Consider the following 17,098-nt stretch of genomic DNA (forward strand, 5'->3'; position numbering starts at 1 on the left):
CTTCAAATAACAGGTGGTGCAAATAGGGGGCTGTAATTAACGTTACTGTCACTGATACCATCTTTTATCACATGGCCTGCGGAAAAGATGTGGCATTGGTAAAGCTGAGGAAACATAAATGCTGCACAACTTAGTGTTTTTGTATGCAGTGTGGGGAATTCTAAGCAGCGAAACAGTTTGCCAATAAACTGAAAAGACGTAAGGGTAAGGAAAATAAATGGAAGGTCTGCCACTCACAGAGGAGTCCGTTTTTATTCCATGCGGAAGGTTCGCAGCGTCGGAGCCTGAATGCAGAAAAGTTAAAGTGGAGTTATTTTTCTTTGGTTTAAGCCATTTGAGGTTCAGTGAAGTTATTTTGTGTGAGCACAGTTATTTGACCTAAGCTTAGTTTGAGGTGCTAAATGAGTTTTAAAGTTCCATGTCAATGCGTCTTCAAAGCCTCTTTCAAATGGACCAGTTTTTTCTTGTAACGTCGGTGAGAATCGATGGATTTACGATATGATTTATTTAATATTAAGAAAATACATTAGTACAAATTAAAGCCTGAACCGATAAATGCTATATTCCTAAAAATACACGAGGCTATATGATTACTCAAACACCTCCCAAAATTGCACATATAATTGGTAATATTTTGAATGTGATTACCACATAAGAAATCATTCATCAATCAGTCATTCGCTTGAAATGTACAGCAGAGTGGAACTGACAATGTGGAGTACCGGTAATTATTTTTAATTGGCAATTACCTTCCAACCTATTTGTAAATACGTACTAAAGTACATTCGAACATATTTGAAAGTACTTTCGATCCCACTTGTAGGCTAAAGGCTAAAAACTTAGCATTTTTAGCAAGTCAATATCCAGTATACATCACAGTTTAAAAAATAAAAAAAAAAGGCCGAATGGAAATCATGCACAGCAGACAAAATATCAATAAACCATAAAAAATATGAATAAACAATGTTTACTTAATTTTCAAATATAGGCCAAATGCTAAAACTATAGCTTTTTTTTTTTTTTTTTCGCTTTTTACTTGCCTTTGCTGTTTACTTATATCTTATTTTGACACTTGCCTGTCAAAAATGTTTACTCCACATGGTCAGTTCCACACTTCCATACAAATGCCAAATTAAAACATCTTTTTAGATTTAAAGGTGGCTGTGAGTTTTCTTGATGATTTCTCTCCACTTGTGAACAGGCGGGCTGCCGCTGGCCACCAGCCTGCGGAGCAGACTGCAGGGCTGCAGGTAAGGCACATCGGGGTGGGCCTGCTGGTAGTACTCAAGCCTCTCCGAGATCTTGGTCAGGCCCACCATGCTCGCGTAGAACATGGGACCGCCGCGGTGCTTGGGCCAGCCGTAGCCGAGCACGTAGATGACGTCGACGTCTTCGGGTCCGGCTGCTATTCCTTCCTCGAGGATGCGGAAGCCCTCGTTGATGAGGGCGTACAGGCAGCGCTCCAGCACCTCCCGGCGATCTATGCGGCGAGCCGCCAGGCCGTGTCGGGCTCGATACGCTTCCAGAAAGCCGTGCAGCCACGGGTCAGGTGTAGCTTCCCGGCTGTTGTCATACCGATACCACCCCCGGCCCGTTTTCTGTCCAAACCGTCCTTGCTCGTAGAGGAGATCTCCGAGGGGACTGTACCTGCGGCCTTGTCGGACTCGAACCGCAGCGCCGGGCTGCACCAGACCTTCTGCCTTCCTAACCCTCCAGCCGACGTCAATTCCAGAGAGGTCCGACATCCTGAAGAGCCCCATGGCGAAACCGAACTCCTCCAGCGCCGCGTCGACCGACTCGGGCGTGGCTCCCTCTTCCAACAAGAACAAACCTTGCTCAAAGTACGGGCTCAGCATTCGGTTCCCCACAAACCCGCGGCAGTTGCCCACGGCCACGCCCACTTTGCCCATTCGCTTGCCCAGATTCACGGCGGTGGCCACCGCTTCGGGAGAGGAGCGCGAGCCGTACACCACCTCCAGCAGCTTCATGACGTGAGCCGGGGCAAAGAAATGCATCCCGACCACCAGCTCCGGGAGGCGGCTCTGCGCAGCCAGGAGGTCGATGTCTAACGAGGACGTGTTGGTGCACAAGAACGCCCGCGGTTTGCAAACGGCCGACAGCTGCCGGAAGAGTCGCTTCTTCAGGTCCGCGTCTTCAAACACAGCCTCGATGACCAGGTCGGCGTCCGCTACGGCACGGAGGTTTTGACTGTAGGTGATCAGGTCAAGTGCAGGGGCCTCCCCTCGTCTCGCGGCCCCCCGCTGCAGCATGCCCGATATGGCCTGCTTGGCCTCCTTCAGCGGCTTCTCCTCGGCCTCCACGGCAATCACAGACAATCCCGCCTGAGCAAGGGAGACTGTTATGCCTCTCCCCATTGTGCCAAGACCTAAAATATAAAATACAAGTTGTACAAAATTGGTTTTGCTCATTTGAAGTGGCTTCCTATTTCAATCTCACATTCACATTCTCACTCGTATTGCATTCACTTGGGGGGGGGGATCTAATTTTTTTCTGACAATTTTTTTTGGGAGCCTTGTTTTCTTTTGAGTAATTTTTTAAAAATTTTGTTTTTATTTTTATGAATATTTTTTTTCTGTCATAAAAAAAAAAAATCCGAAAAGCAGGGGAAAAAATCACTCGGAACAACAGGATGAAAAATGACTCAGAAAAAAAAATGTTAAAAAAAAAAAGGAAAAAATTATTCCAAAAAACAGGGGGGAAAAAATGGAAAATGTCACTATAATGGAACAGCTAGCAAGATGTGTGGAAATATAATAAGGGGCATTAGACACGGTTTGATGAACGACCATTAAAAATGTAAAAACATTCAGAAGTTTCACGCCTCAGGTTGTGCCTCGGACAAGGCAGCCACTGTTAGTTTTTTAAAAGGACTGCTTGAATATGATTTCTTGATGTAATATACTACATGACTCCAAAAAAAAGTCACGGCTAATAGTCATTGTTCATCTCTAGTTATAATCAACATTCAAGTGTTCCAGTCTTACCGACGACCGCCGCTTTACGGACGGGCTTGGGCTCGCTGCCGTCCCAGCGTGCTCCACTGGGCATGCTCCACCTGCCCGCGGCTCTCTGAGCAAAGAAAGCGTACTGCAGAGCGCGAGCCTGGCCAGAGGTGAACAGCGTGGCCATCAGCTCCTCCTCCCGCTGCATGCCCCGGGCGTAGGGCAGGGTGGCGGCCGCCCGCAGCGCCTGGACGCAAGCCACCGGCGCCGTGGCTCCGCGGGCGCGCCGGCGGACTTTCTGCATCGCCGCCTCAAATAGGGCATCCAAATCGGGAGGGCAAGGGCATGGGAGGTTACTGACACGGCGGGCGTCCAGCGGCTGCTCTGAAAGTGACAAAAGGCTGACTCAGGGTTTTGTTTTTTGTTTTTTCAGACAAACATTTGCATTACTGTACACTCTTCTTTGTGGTAAGTCAGATTTAAAAGACATTTTTTATTTCCCATTTTCACTGGTGCATATTTCTTGCTGAGGATGACTCAATTACAGAGGTCTGGTGTCTGTGCTGTAGGGCTGCTCGGATTATGGGAAAAATAATAATCACGATTATTTTGGCAATAATTGAAATCATGATTATTCAAACGATTATTTATTTTTTGTAATAAACAAGAAAATGTTTAAGCATTTAAAAATATTAAGACCAATTTAAAAAAATTAGGACACTATAATTATGTAAGTTCATTCTGGGACAAATAGAATTTATGATATTATATACCTGTATATTTATAATAATATTTATTTATTTATGTATTTATTTATTTATATATGTAGGCAAAAACTTGAAGTTGGAGTGCAGCATGTGCACTGACTGTACAATAGGACAATCATTTATTTTTTGGTACAAAACAAGAAAATGTTTAAAAGTAAAAAAAAAAACAAGTAAAAAATATTAAGACATAAAATTGAAACACTATAATTATGCAAGTTCCTTTTGGATGAAACCAAATTGATTAAATTATTTTAAAATTTAATTTAAAAAATGTGTAAATATCTCAATTTAAAGGGATACTTTACTTATTTAGACATTTTTGACAGTCACACATTAATATTTTGCCAATAATAAATTTGATATTTTCATTATTTTTCATGTACAATTAGTACCTTTAAAAAACCCATTTTGCAACTTGCTGTTAACTGAAAATGACATCACAGGGGCTCACTCAGGTAACCAATCACAGCTCACCTGTTTTCTAGGTTTGGTCATGTGACATTCACAAGCTGAGCTGTGATTGGTTACTTGAGCCCTTGTGACGTCATTTTCAGTCGACAGTAAGTTGCAAAATGGGTTTTTAAAGGTACTAATTGTACGTGAAAAATAAGAAAGTATCAAATTAATTATAGACAAAATATTAACTTTTATTGCTATAGTGGGCTAAATAAGTGAAGTATCCCTTTAAACAACTAAAAAATGTGTATTAATCTTTTTTTTACAATTATGCTGATTTTGTAATTGTGGGATGTAATAATTGAAATTGTAATTGAATTTCAATTAATTGCACAGCCTTAACTGCGCTGATTTCAAGTTGGGTAAAACGGGGCAAAAAATCAACTTGATTCCTCATTCCTGTCTCTCCTGACATGATTACAGAAGACAGCGGTTAGAATCCTTCACAGCGTCGCCGAATTACACTGAGCTCCAGAAAATGGGTCACCATGGCAAAGATTAAACGGTTGCTTACCAAACCACCGTCTCTCCAATTTGATCCAATAAGCAAACCGAATCACTATCAATCAATCAATCAATCAAGAATTTCAGGCTTCAATATTTAGGTGGTGTGGCACTGGAATATAACTACACGCGGGAACTTGACTTCATTCTGCCATTAATCTATAAATGGCCGCACTGTTTCAATGGATTTATTGTGCGGCGAGAGGGTTGTCCCGACAGATGTGACGGGCAGATGTCGCGACCGCTCCGCTAAAATACTTAATCCTGTCAGGTGTCAGCGTGCGCATGTGCGGGCTGTGTCAGAAAACATGTGCAACTATTCAAATGCACACTCTTGTACTTTGACACATGAATGCTTTCCACTCTTTGGCTCACAAGTTCTATGGTGGCTTTGTAATGTTAATTTTGTGTCCCAGTTCCTGTTTTGTTTTTTAGCAGCCCCGCCAATTAAATCAAGATGGTAACATCCGTCCGAATAACCAGAGATTTCAGTTTGATCGACTCTCATCCTTGTTCTGCTTGTCGGTGCCTTTCTGCCTGACTCGCTCGCGTCCTTATTTTTTGTCTAACAACCCCGCGTTAAGTCATGTTGGCTGGCATAGAGCAGAAAACGGGGAAATATTGAAAGAAAAACAAATTCTGGAAACCAGCCCAAATTCACTCTTAAGCATTTAAAACCACAGCAAATGTTACTTACTGCCAACTATAACATTTTACAGTGAGTTAGCTTAGCATAAAGTGGGCTAGCCTAGCTTGACTGTGCTTCTTATAAGTAACAATGTTTCTATCTTGTAAAAATATCGTATAAAACAACATTTTTAGGTTAAAATAAGTATGTAAGTAAGTCCATTTCTATGTATTTTGTGTTACGTTTCCTAATTTTCCCTGTCATTATGCTAAGACAAGCTAAGATAAGCTAGCATCATGTTTGGTGTGTAATGACAAGACAGACAGACTACATTTTGACACAGTACTGTATTTTCTTGAAGTAACTTCTCTAGTGAGGATAATCACTTCATAGAATGGATGGCTGGAACATTTAACTCAGATATGCTTAGGAATTATTCAATAATTACTTGCTAACTCCTATTTCCTCAAATGGTGGCAAGGTGGCTGTTATTTACTCAATTCCAAGTACATTAGGCAAAATACATGTTTGAGAAGATGCGTTCATTTATACATATTTGGTTTTATGTATATATCTATTATTTAGTTGTATTTCATTTTCTAACTAGACTAAGTGCAATTTCTGGAGAAACTGCGTGGGAAAATGCTAAGCTGAATGCTTATGACATAAATTGAAAGATAGATCATGTGAAAATTACAACGTTTTAATTGAAGTTGAAAGCTAAATGAATAAAAAGAAATCTTGAACTGAAATCTGTCTAAGGTGGGATTTAATCATTTCAGAGAAATTATAATCCATTTCCTGAAACGATAGTCAGTTGGTATCAAACCATCGAATGTACTAAAATGTGGTCCAAGCGGGGTTTGAACCCAGGTTCTCTCATGGGGAAGAAATTGCTCTAACGACTGAGCCAACCTTCCTTGTTCAAATTCATGGCCAATTACATATTTCTTTTTAAAATAGCCATCCGATGAAAGCCAACTTGCATTTAATAATTTCAGTGAAATTGTAATGCATTTCCTGATAGTTGGTATACAGTTATATGACTCGAACCCGGGACCTCCTGTTTACTGGACAATGCACTTAACCAAGTGCTTCACTGAGCAGTATCAGAGAGCTGGTAACGATGATCAGTTGAATGTATGGAAGTGGGCATGGAAAGTGGAAATATGCTATTATAACTGAAATCTCAGTTGTCTGTGGAGAACAGAGCAAACATCATTCATGAGTTTGATTGAAAAACAAATGCCAATATTGAATGAATTAAAACAAACTGACCCGGACTGCTTATGAATATTCTGAGAATGTTTGTCCCTTTTGCCCCCTCTGAATAATAGAGCAAATGCAGCGGAGATGTCAGAGCACGTCTCACACGGCCATCAAACATTCATGGACGTAGTTGAACATTCTCATGCCCATTCACTTCCCTGACAATTGGAGCTGTCAGATTCTCCACAAATATAATGTCTTTTTGTAGAAAAATGCCCCGTCCCACCAGAGAGGGGATATCATGCGAGTGGATGGCAAGCTGTCTGTGCTTTTGCTTTTTGTCTCACCTGCAACACTCTTGGCAAACTTGACAGCTGCATCCACGCCGCTCTGATCAGTGAGCTGATCCACTATCGAGAGTTTCAGTGCTTCGGCGGCGGTGATGTGACGACCTGTGAGACAAATATCTACATGCGTGAAAGAAATCACTGGCTGAGAAACAGTTACGGTTTTCCAGACGTTCTTATGTTCTTTTTTTCCCCCAAAATACCTACACGTAATTGGACCACCCCCCCAAAAAATGTTAGGTTCGTTGAAGAATCTAAATATATAGGTGTGAATGGTTGTTTGTGTATATGTGCCCTGTAATTGGCCGGCGACCATTCAATTTCCCAAAGTCAGCAGGTAGCATAGGCCCAGCCACAATCCTAATGAGGAAAAATGCTTTAGAGAATGGATGGCTTATTTTGTATTGAATGTTTTAAAATTGAATCCAAATGCTTAAATGTTTATATATATATATATATATGTATATATATATATATATATATATATATATATATATATATATATATATATATATATATATATATATATATATATATATATATATAAAGCTTCAACAAGTACATATTGAAAATCATGATAAAGGCTGACCTCTGCTGGCCATTTGAAGACATTACAATTACATCAAGTGCACAAACATGGGCACAAAAAAAACAACAACTGTCAAATACAAAGTGTCAAAGTCCAATTCAGCCAAAAGAAGTGAAAGTGTGGTTGTTGTTACCAGTGGTGATGAGTTCTATAGCTGCCGGTAGTCCAGTGAGCCTCGGCAAACGTTGGGTTCCACCTGCAGCAGGTAGAAGACCCAGAGTCACCTCTGGAAGGCCCACTTTAGCCTGAAATTGAGCCCAGAGGTCAAGATGAACGGAAAGCATTATTCATTTGTTATACTTGCTTGTTGCCGTAGCACCAGAGTGGCTCAAATTACTGGTGATTCTGCATTTTAACCAAGGCCAGAAAAGTGTTGTTTACTTACTTAGATCTGTATTATGAATGCTGAACTAACCTTGGAGTGCGCTATTCGATAGTGACAGCCAAGCGCCAACTCCAGGCCTCCGCCAAGAGCGACGCCCTCTATGGCCGCCACCACTGGCTTGCCCGCCGCCTCTATGGCGTGGATCATTGGCACTAGCGGAGGCCCGGCCATGGGGGAACCAAACTCTCTGATGTCTGCGCCTGTTATTCAAGACACACAGTGTTTTGTTTATACCATATTGCCTTTTAAAAGCTAGTATTGCAATGTAAACTTGTTAAATTGTAGTACTTTGCAAAGGCATCACATGCATCGCATGAATGATTCTGACAGTGTAATCACTTGAAAATGGCACTGAATCTCTCCTCGTCAGCCTAGCTGATCATGCCATTGGTGGCGAAAGACTGTTGGGGCTATATTTATGTACATTGGCACTACTATTGTATCATAATGGTGCAAAAGTGTAAAAGGGCTTGCTCGTAGACACATTTTCACAAATAGGCAGGTAAAACATTCACTTGGTTGGGTAATTTATAAAATGGTGGGCAGGCAGACCATAGACTCAACCATTTGTATACAAGACATTTACAATAAAATGTCCACTTTAATATGATTGACAGCAAACAGTTATGGACGACTTAGTACTTACCCCCACAAAATACTCCATTTTGTCCACATATGACAACAGACTTCACCTCAGGATCACCGAGTGCTCTCTTCACCGTGTCCACGATGCCCTGACGTACTGCTGCGCTGCAGAAAACACACATTGTATTGTTATGTGACTTGTCAAGTTAACTCAGATTTTGCGAGAAAGGAAGAGTAAATCCATGCAAGGGGAGATTTCAAGTTTGAGTGGACCAAGTGAATGTACAGTCGAATGATAGGTAACGTATGTATGGAGATTGAAAACATTGTGAACCAAGAAAAACAACAACAACAAATGCTGCACAACTTACCTTAGTGCATTTACAGGAGGGTTTTGAAGCGTAATCAAGCCAACAGTTCCTGAAACGCGAGAATATTGAGCCATTTTCCCACATGAGAAATTGTTCCTTTTTTTTTTAATTGCGTGCGCTGAACTTTGGACCGTCGATGTTTTCGCTGGCAGAACTACTTCAACTTTAGCACCGTTTATTCGCCTTGTGGTCATGACAGCGTCCGTCCACAACTGGGTTTTCATCGTTAAAATGTAGAATAACTCGGGGCACTCATGAGCTTTGGCGCCCCCTATCAGGCCTGGAGGGGTGAGGGTGGATACGGGTTATTTGTTATTATCATTATTATTGTATTTAGTTAGAAATTATTTCTAAATAATTTACTACAATTGAAGTTAATTTATATATTGCACTCAAATATTCAAACTCTGGTTTAAAAAAAAAAGAATTAAAAATGGCCACCCCAGGAGTGCTGTTGGTGAAGTGACGTCATGATTTGGACGGCCCTCGTCTGTTTCCTATCATCACACAGTACGATATAAGCTCTAGAGAAATTGACCGCCCACTAAAGTTTCCACTCAAATATTATAAGAAATATAATGTTACAATTACTCTCTCAAACATTACAACAGTGGGTTTACATTTATTGTACATTCCCACTTGTCACATCTACTCTATCAGTTGAGCTTTTTTGTTGTTGAAAAAGCGTTAATGACCGCCGCTAAAATTTTCACTCAAATAATAAAACTGGTATTTTTTTTTTTTCATTTTACATTTTATTTTATAATTTTAGGGTCAAACGACAGCCGAAAACGAGCATTGTTGAGGAAGTGACGTCACAAAGTAGGCACTGTTGCGTTTCTGCGGCTGTCACGTGACCGGGCTGTTTTCGCTGTGTAAAAGCTAACATTTGAAAAGAACGTGAGTGGGGAATATGCGCTCACTCATCGGACTTGTCTGCGTGGTCGTCGTTGCAACCTTGTACCTTTATTCGCTGACTCTATATTTGCCCCCCGGACGGCCGAGACCCGCTCAGACCGCTGCCGAGACGCAACATGCCGACGGAGCAGCAGAAGGGTCCGAAGTGTCCGCCGAGAACACAGAGGAGGACACAAGGAGCAGGTAGGACTTCGATACCATTAAAGGGATCCTGCTCACATGGACGATTAAGATAACCATCATTAAGTATTACATAACTTCTAACCTTTAGTTATCAAAGCTAAAGCAGGTTTTGGTGTAAGATGTGATCAGGCTGCCAGATCGTATCGGCGTCGCCTAACGAACACGTCCCGCTACACAGGATTGGCTGGAAATTATCCAGTTGACGTCAAACATTGGAAAGAAAATATTAAAGATGTCATTTAAATAACAAAATGTACGGACTGAAATTGTAAAAACGTAAATAAACCTAAGAATATTAACGCAAAAGATATTGAATAAATAATAAAATGGATTGACTAAATGATAAATACACAAAATAATACTGTTTTTTTGTTTTGTTATTGTGATTGATTTGTGAACCGTTAAAAAAGAAACCAAACCGAAGCTATCGTTATCGCTGCTGCACTGACGTCACCGGCAAGCGAGAACGCTTCAGTCTATTTTTTTTTTCAGTCTTAAAGTATCATGCTTTTGTGTTTTTAGGTTTATTTACGTTTTTACAATTTTAGCCCATCAATATTGTTATTTTGAGCAATTGTAAACGGACAATTTCCGTTCAATCCTGTAGTGTGACGTCATCTGCAGGCGACCCCGATACGATCTGGCAGCCCGATCACATCTTACACCGACACCAGCATGCTTATGAAATTAAATGGCAACAAGAAAAAAAAACCCAACATGTTTACTTCACTAGATTTGAGGTTTTTAACCTTTTGGGGGGAAATAAATAAGTAAATAAATAAAAACGCAATTAAGTGGATTGTTTTTATTGACAGGGCGACCGGGTGCAGTACTTTCCCCACACCTTTCTCCTCCCACTATTACAACTTTACTCAAATAACATTCCTACTTTATTCCAGGAATTTTTATTTATTTATTTTTTTCTTTAAAAAAAAACAAAAAACAACAAAAAAAACTCAACTTTTTTTTTTTTTTAAATCATCAGGTTGAAGTTTCCGTCCGATTTGGAGGAACTGCGAGAGCTGTCCGAGCTTCTTCAATTCTACAAGACGGAGCACACGGCCTACGTGCTGCTGCTCTTTTGCAGCGCGTACCTCTACAAGCAGTCCTTTGCCATTCCCGGATCCTTCTTTTTGGTGGGATCATCAAAACACAAACGCATGCGGAGTGTTATTTCCCCCCCGACAATTCCGGGCCTTTTGCTTTTGTGTAGAACATCTTGGCGGGAGCCATATTCGGCCTGCACTGGGGTCTGCTGCTGGCCTGTGTGCTCACCACAGTGGGCTCCACCGCCTGCTATCTCCTGTCTCAGACCTTTGGGAAACGCTACATTGTCAGACTCTTCCCCGATAAGGTGGCCATGCTTCAGAGAAAGGTGAACGTGCACACATAAAACATGGACAACTTAGAGTCTTTCTTCCACACAAGGCTGAAACGGATGAATGTGAATGTTTTAACTTGCAAGAATGGAAAAAAAACCCCTCATATCTCAAGGCACCACTGTCCAGTATGTCTTCTTGTCTGTTTGTCTGACGCCGCTACGGTTTTCCTTGCCAGGTGGAGGACAACAAGGACTGCCTGTTCTTCTTCCTTCTCTTCTTGAGGTTCTTCCCCATGACGCCCAACTGGTTCCTCAACATGGCCGCCCCCGTCGTCAACATCCCCGTCACCTTCTTCTTCTGCTCCGTCTTCATTGGTAAGTGCAGCATAGCCGATAAACCACTTTAATGGTTGATGTCAAAGGTTTCACAAGTCACATGCTGTTTTTTGTTTTGTTTTGTTTTTTTTAAACACAGATACAGATAGTATAAGTACTCAACTCTTGAGTTAGGGGTGTTAAAAAAAATAGATTCGGCGATATATCGCGATACTACATCGCGCAATTCTCGAATCGATTCAATAGGCGGCTGAATCGATTTTTTTATTTTTTTTTTAAAAGAGCTCAGAATTGTTCATTCGGTAGTCTTACCGATTCAACGTCTTATCATCATTGCCTTTTTTTTATTTTTTATTTTTTGTGTGTGTGTGAATCGATTTTTAAACTTCCATTTTTAATGGAAAAATATTCAACAAAACGTCTGACTTCGGGTTAGGATTCACACCTTGAGCATGGAAGAATGTTATATGAACGGAACATTAAGCCTTAATATTTTATTTTAATGCTGTTCAAACATGAAACAGATTACAACCTCTATAAGACTGAAATTTCAGATAAATAATACATTTTCATATAAATCTTATACTCTACAAGCTTACTGATTAGTATTTTCTAAATTTGAATGAAAAAAATCGCAACAATCGACTTATAAATTCGTATCGGGATTAATCGGTATCGAATCGAATCGTGACCTGTGAATCGTGATACGAATCGAATCGTCAGGTACTAGGCAATTTACACCCCTATATCTTGAGTAGTCACCAATATCGATTACTGACACTAAAACAAAACAAATAAGACATGTAAGCCCAAATATAACATTTTCCTTAAAATTGCATAAAAAAAAAATATATATATAATTTTCTATTCTAAGGAGACAAGAGGATACCTGATACTAGTATCTGCCGTCTTGTCTCGTAGGTCTGCTGCCGTACAACTTGATCTGCGTGCAGGCGGGCGCCATGTTGGCCCAAGTGTCGTCCCTGGACCACTTGTTCTCCTGGCAGCGTCTCGCCCAGCTTCTGGCCACAGCTTGCGCGGCGCTGCTGCCCGGCGCCCTCGTCCGCCGCTACGGTCAGCGGCGGCTCAAGGGGAACGCCGCGCACTGCCAGCACAACGGACTCCCCGACGACAAGAAGGTCCGCTGACACCCTGTCGCGAAACTTGATGACAGACACAAACATCTACCTCACGTCAGTATTGAAAGTCGATGAAAAGAAAAAACAAAATGGCGGAAACAAAGGGATCATCTTTCAAATGGTGTTTATTGCTCAGATCCAGATTTGCTCAGCAATACAGTTCACTCACAAGTCAAACAACAGTACGGAAGGCACCGGGGTCCGCCACAACGGCGTCCAAACGCGGCTCCCGTGTCAGTCCGCCGCACGTCATCCGTAAGCTTTTTTTTGACGGGTTTGAGACATTGGAGGGGGTTTTCGCTTGTCAAGCACACACGGAGGAAATCTCCCAAATGGCGAGTTGTGTAAAACCGCTAGTAGAAGGTTTAGTGCTATATGAGGCGTCATTGAATAAAAACACCTGCGCTCGACCTCGTCCGAATGCCCTTTTGCACGACCGTGTTCTCGTCTTACAAACCCGGATCGTCTTTGTCAATCTCCTTATTGTTTCCTCATTACCTCCGCCAAGGAAGTTGATGTGGTCTTTGTCAGTTAACAGGATTACACAAAAACAGTGACACCATTAAGGCCACGCTGAAGAGAAAGGAGACGTGGGGGAAATCCTTATATAGTTGTAACTCAAAACACTCATATCTCAAATCATATTTCTCCATAGAAATGAATGGACTTTAGACTAGCTAGTATTTTAGTAATAAATTCATCTGTTGATTATTCTTTCCATTAATCAATGAATGAGATAATAATAATAATTTCCATCCATTTATTAAAAAACAGGACATTACATCAAATTACTTTTTTTTTTTTTTAATGATTTAGTTCCTGTTTTTTTCGCTGATGTGTTAGAAAATTGTTGAACATTGTTTTCCAAAGTAAAAGCAGATGTTTGCAAATGCGAATTATTTTTTGAAACACAACAGAAATATGAGAACATTTACTGTTGAGAGGCTGAAATTCTGAAGTCAGATTTAAATGACTAATCAATTCTCGAAAGATTTGTCAATTTGATAATTGATTAGTTGATTAATCAATGAATGGTTCCATCTCTAGATTGAGCTCTCTTCATATTTTTCTCTTGAGTTATTAGCCTCTATTTTTATTTTATTTTTTTTCATTAAAAAAAATATGATGCTTTTACCATCAAACAATTCGACTTTCTATTTCAACTTAATTCCTGTAATTCTTGTTACTTTTCTCTCTTCAGTCTACCCCTAATGCTCCTTCATGGACTTTCTTTTATTGTAAGATTTTACTTTATTCTTCTTCACTTTATTATAATAATACTATATTAATAGTAGGGATGTAACGAATAGGGCAATATTGTGATATTAAAACTGCCACAGTATCGTCATGTTCACAATATTTAAAAGGAACACATCATGTTAAAAGTCAGGTTGAGTTCCATTTGTGCAGTTCTGGCACCCTCTGGTGGCTAGTTTATTAGTGCAATTTAATTTTCATTAGGGATGTTTGGCCCTTCTATGTTTAAAATATACAAGCGCCTAAATCTTATTAGAAATTGTAGGTGGTTTATATGCATTGCTGTTATGTACAAAAGCACAATAATGTGCTTTTATATATATATATTTTTTTAACTATTGTGACCTTTGTTAAATATTGCCAACCTCCCCACAATATCGTGATAATTAGCGTATTGTGTGCTTCATATCGTGATATCACATCGTGATGTTTGGATATCGTTACATCCCTAATTAATAGTAGTAGTATGTTTTTTTTTTCTTTACAGTATGTGCCCAATTATTTTTTGTTAAAACTATTTTCAAAGCATTTAACCTTTTTTTTTTTTTTTTTGTCGTAAATTCAAATTTCATTGTTAGTTTTAAAATTCACCTAAAATTAATTGTATTTTGTCACAATAGTCTTTTTGTTTCTATAACAAGTTGTAGTGTATTCTAATTTTCTTTCACTTATCTTTTTTTTTTCCTTTTCAGTGTGGCCGTAATTCTTCTTAGAATGTATTTTTCAGTACATACAATACAATATCATGTTAATTTGTAAAACATTACAACTTTTTTTTTGTCTGTAAAATTACAACTTTATTCATAGAATTTCCTTCTTTGATCTGGTAACTCAATAACTTAAGTCTCATCGTACTCTTTTCTTTTTAGTGTGGCCTTAATACTCATTTGCAGACGTCATTCTCTTAACATTTTGACTTTATTCTCTTAATTCTAAATCTATATTCTCGTAGTGTTACTTTCTCCCTTCGGTTAAATTTTTTACAGAAGGATACGATTCATTAAAAAATAAAATAAAATAAAAAAAATACTGCCAGGTATTGTTTTGGCCTTGGCGGAGGTCTGCGCTGCTGAACGGAGTGCCGTTTTTGACGCGAACGAACGTCGACTTTGCGTAGTTGAAACCCGCGTTGGTACGGCCAAGTCTTGGCAGCAGTCTAACCGAAATGAAACTTAAAGCTAAGAATCATCATCATCAAAACAGTGTCGGTGACGAGAAAACCGGATCGACAGAAGACAAAATGAACCTAGAAGGAAAAAAGAAAAAAAACGACAACTATCCAACCACCATCGTGATATGACTAAACATCGCTAATAATAATACATCCTCAGTGACGAGTGTTAAGTGTGGTTTTCGGGTACTGAATATTAAAAATCTAGCAACACCCCCAAAAACCTTTAGAAAACTGCACAATCCTCGCAAAAGGATGAGCGTCCAAGCATGGAGCGGGAACGCCGCACTTAAAAAGAGCCCCAAAGAGAGATGGCAGAGAGACAGACGGTCAAAAAGAAAAAAGAAAAAAAAAAAAGTGTCGCATTCACCGGCTAAGATCGGGAGAAGGAGGCAGCGAGGCTGGCTGGGAGCAGCCTCAGGCAGTGTGTGAGGTTAACGGTTACTGTGTACGTGTGTTCACCGGGACTCGTTGATTGGTCGCTGACCGCCTCACGACCGCTGGAGGAAAAAAAAAAAAGTCAGCCTTTGAGTCAGAGAGGTAATTGTCAAATTTACACAGTACAAAAAAAAAAAAAAAGTTTGAGGGCGAACGGCGGTGACGCTCGGGTCACGACAGGAAACAGGATTTGCGTGAGACGCTGTCGTCTCACAGCCACTAGTGTCACCAACTAAAAGTTCTACATTCTACATGTTTTTTTTTTGTACACCATATTCAAGAGTCAGTGTATTTTTGCAGCTCTGTGTGTTTTTGTCTTCAAAGTAAAATAATAAAAAAATAATTAAAAAAATCACCAACTGAGAATTAGACGGTTGGTGTGTTATAAAATCTCTTTTTCACAGGTGATTTTTTTTCTCTCCCTCCCTCGAGGTACAGTAGGAGGAGAAAAAAAAAAAGATGAAACAAAAAATTGGGAATAATTGGTTTGGAATTGTTGCAACAATGCTTCTTGTACCTTTGGGAAGCTTGTTCAAATTTGAATACAATACATTCAAAGTTAATCTTGCCTTGTTTTACAAAAAAATGTAACTGCTACTTTGAGGTGCGATAACTAAGTCATTTTTTTTTCAAGCACTCAAAATGTTGATTGTCTCAGACCTATCCATACATATGTAGTTTTAATTTAATTATTTATTTCCCCCCTTATGACATCATATCACATTATTGCATGAAAGTAAAGCATTTAATAAATGTTTGCATATGACATTCAGATTTGTTCATGTCAAACTATTGTTGTTGTTTTTTTCCCCCATTTTAAATTATGTAAAAATTTAACTGCTGAGACAAAAAGTAGATGAGTGTGAGCAGTGGGTCAAAAAAATGTTGAAGATGTCCTCATAACGTTAAATGTAGAAATAATTAATGGGTGCTCTTCACATTTGGTGGGCAAAAAAAATTGAAGAAAAAAAAGCCTTTTAAGTGATTAATCGTGATATTAACAAATATTTAAGATGTGATTAATCTGATTAAAAACATAAAAATTTGACAGCTAATACAAATTTTAAAAAACATGCATAATTGACAATTTTGATGCCAATTTAAATGCATTGGAAAAAAATAATAATCCCCCAAAAATAGTACTGTCAAATAGGGATGTCCCGATCACGTGATCGGAAACCGAGTCCCAATCATCATTTTCAGCTGATCGGTATCGGTAGAAAATGATCGGGGTTTTCATTTTTGGCAATTTTATTTAATTTTTAAAAAATTATTATTATTATTATTTTAGGGGCTATAAAGCAACAAAATCATCCAGAGGTAAACATATTGCCAAACAAAACGTTTTATTTATTTTTATTTATTACTTTGTGCACTTCTGATGGCATTATTGGGATGGTTTCGTTCAAATGAAAAAAATAAATAAAAATGGAAGCCCCCCCTTACAAAAAGTGAAACAGCAGGGTTTCCCTCCGTGCTTTTTAGGCCTGGCGGGCCGCCATTTCAGAGGAGGAATTCAACAAACTTTCCA

The 17,098-nt window shown here is 39.5% G+C and overlaps 2 protein-coding genes across 6 annotated transcripts; one reads left to right on the top strand and one right to left on the bottom strand.

The window, feature by feature from the left end:
* Window positions 1–486: 486 nt before the first annotated feature.
* On the bottom strand, window positions 487–10,026 carry ehhadh (enoyl-CoA, hydratase/3-hydroxyacyl CoA dehydrogenase). 5 transcript variants are annotated; one of them, XM_077536375.1, is made up of 8 exons: window positions 9,769–9,980; window positions 8,805–8,853; window positions 8,495–8,598; window positions 7,879–8,048; window positions 7,597–7,708; window positions 6,875–6,979; window positions 3,006–3,347; window positions 487–2,386 (listed from the first exon to the last, which is right to left on the bottom strand). In XM_077536375.1, exons 4-8 carry the CDS (start codon window positions 8,017–8,019, stop codon window positions 1,152–1,154), a joined length of 1,935 nt encoding a protein of 644 aa, XP_077392501.1. In that variant the 5' UTR covers window positions 8,020–8,048; window positions 8,495–8,598; window positions 8,805–8,853; window positions 9,769–9,980; the 3' UTR covers window positions 487–1,151. The 5 variants fall into 5 exon arrangements, with proteins under 5 accessions (XP_077392501.1, XP_077392505.1, XP_077392500.1 ...); XM_077536379.1 differs by having other exon boundaries at window positions 8,495–8,593; window positions 8,805–9,084; XM_077536374.1 differs by having other exon boundaries at window positions 8,805–9,084.
* On the top strand, window positions 8,902–16,333 carry tmem41aa (transmembrane protein 41aa). The gene is made up of 5 exons (XM_077536388.1): window positions 8,902–9,905; window positions 10,891–11,041; window positions 11,119–11,280; window positions 11,463–11,601; window positions 12,484–16,333. The coding sequence occupies exons 1-5, from the start codon at window positions 9,718–9,720 to the stop codon at window positions 12,708–12,710; spliced, it is 867 nt and encodes a 288-aa protein (XP_077392514.1). The 5' UTR covers window positions 8,902–9,717; the 3' UTR covers window positions 12,711–16,333.
* Window positions 16,334–17,098: the final 765 nt, after the last annotated feature.

Source organism: Festucalex cinctus, chromosome 11 (assembly GCF_051991245.1).
Source record: "Festucalex cinctus isolate MCC-2025b chromosome 11, RoL_Fcin_1.0, whole genome shotgun sequence".
Lineage (NCBI taxonomy): Eukaryota > Metazoa > Chordata > Actinopteri > Syngnathiformes > Syngnathidae > Festucalex > Festucalex cinctus.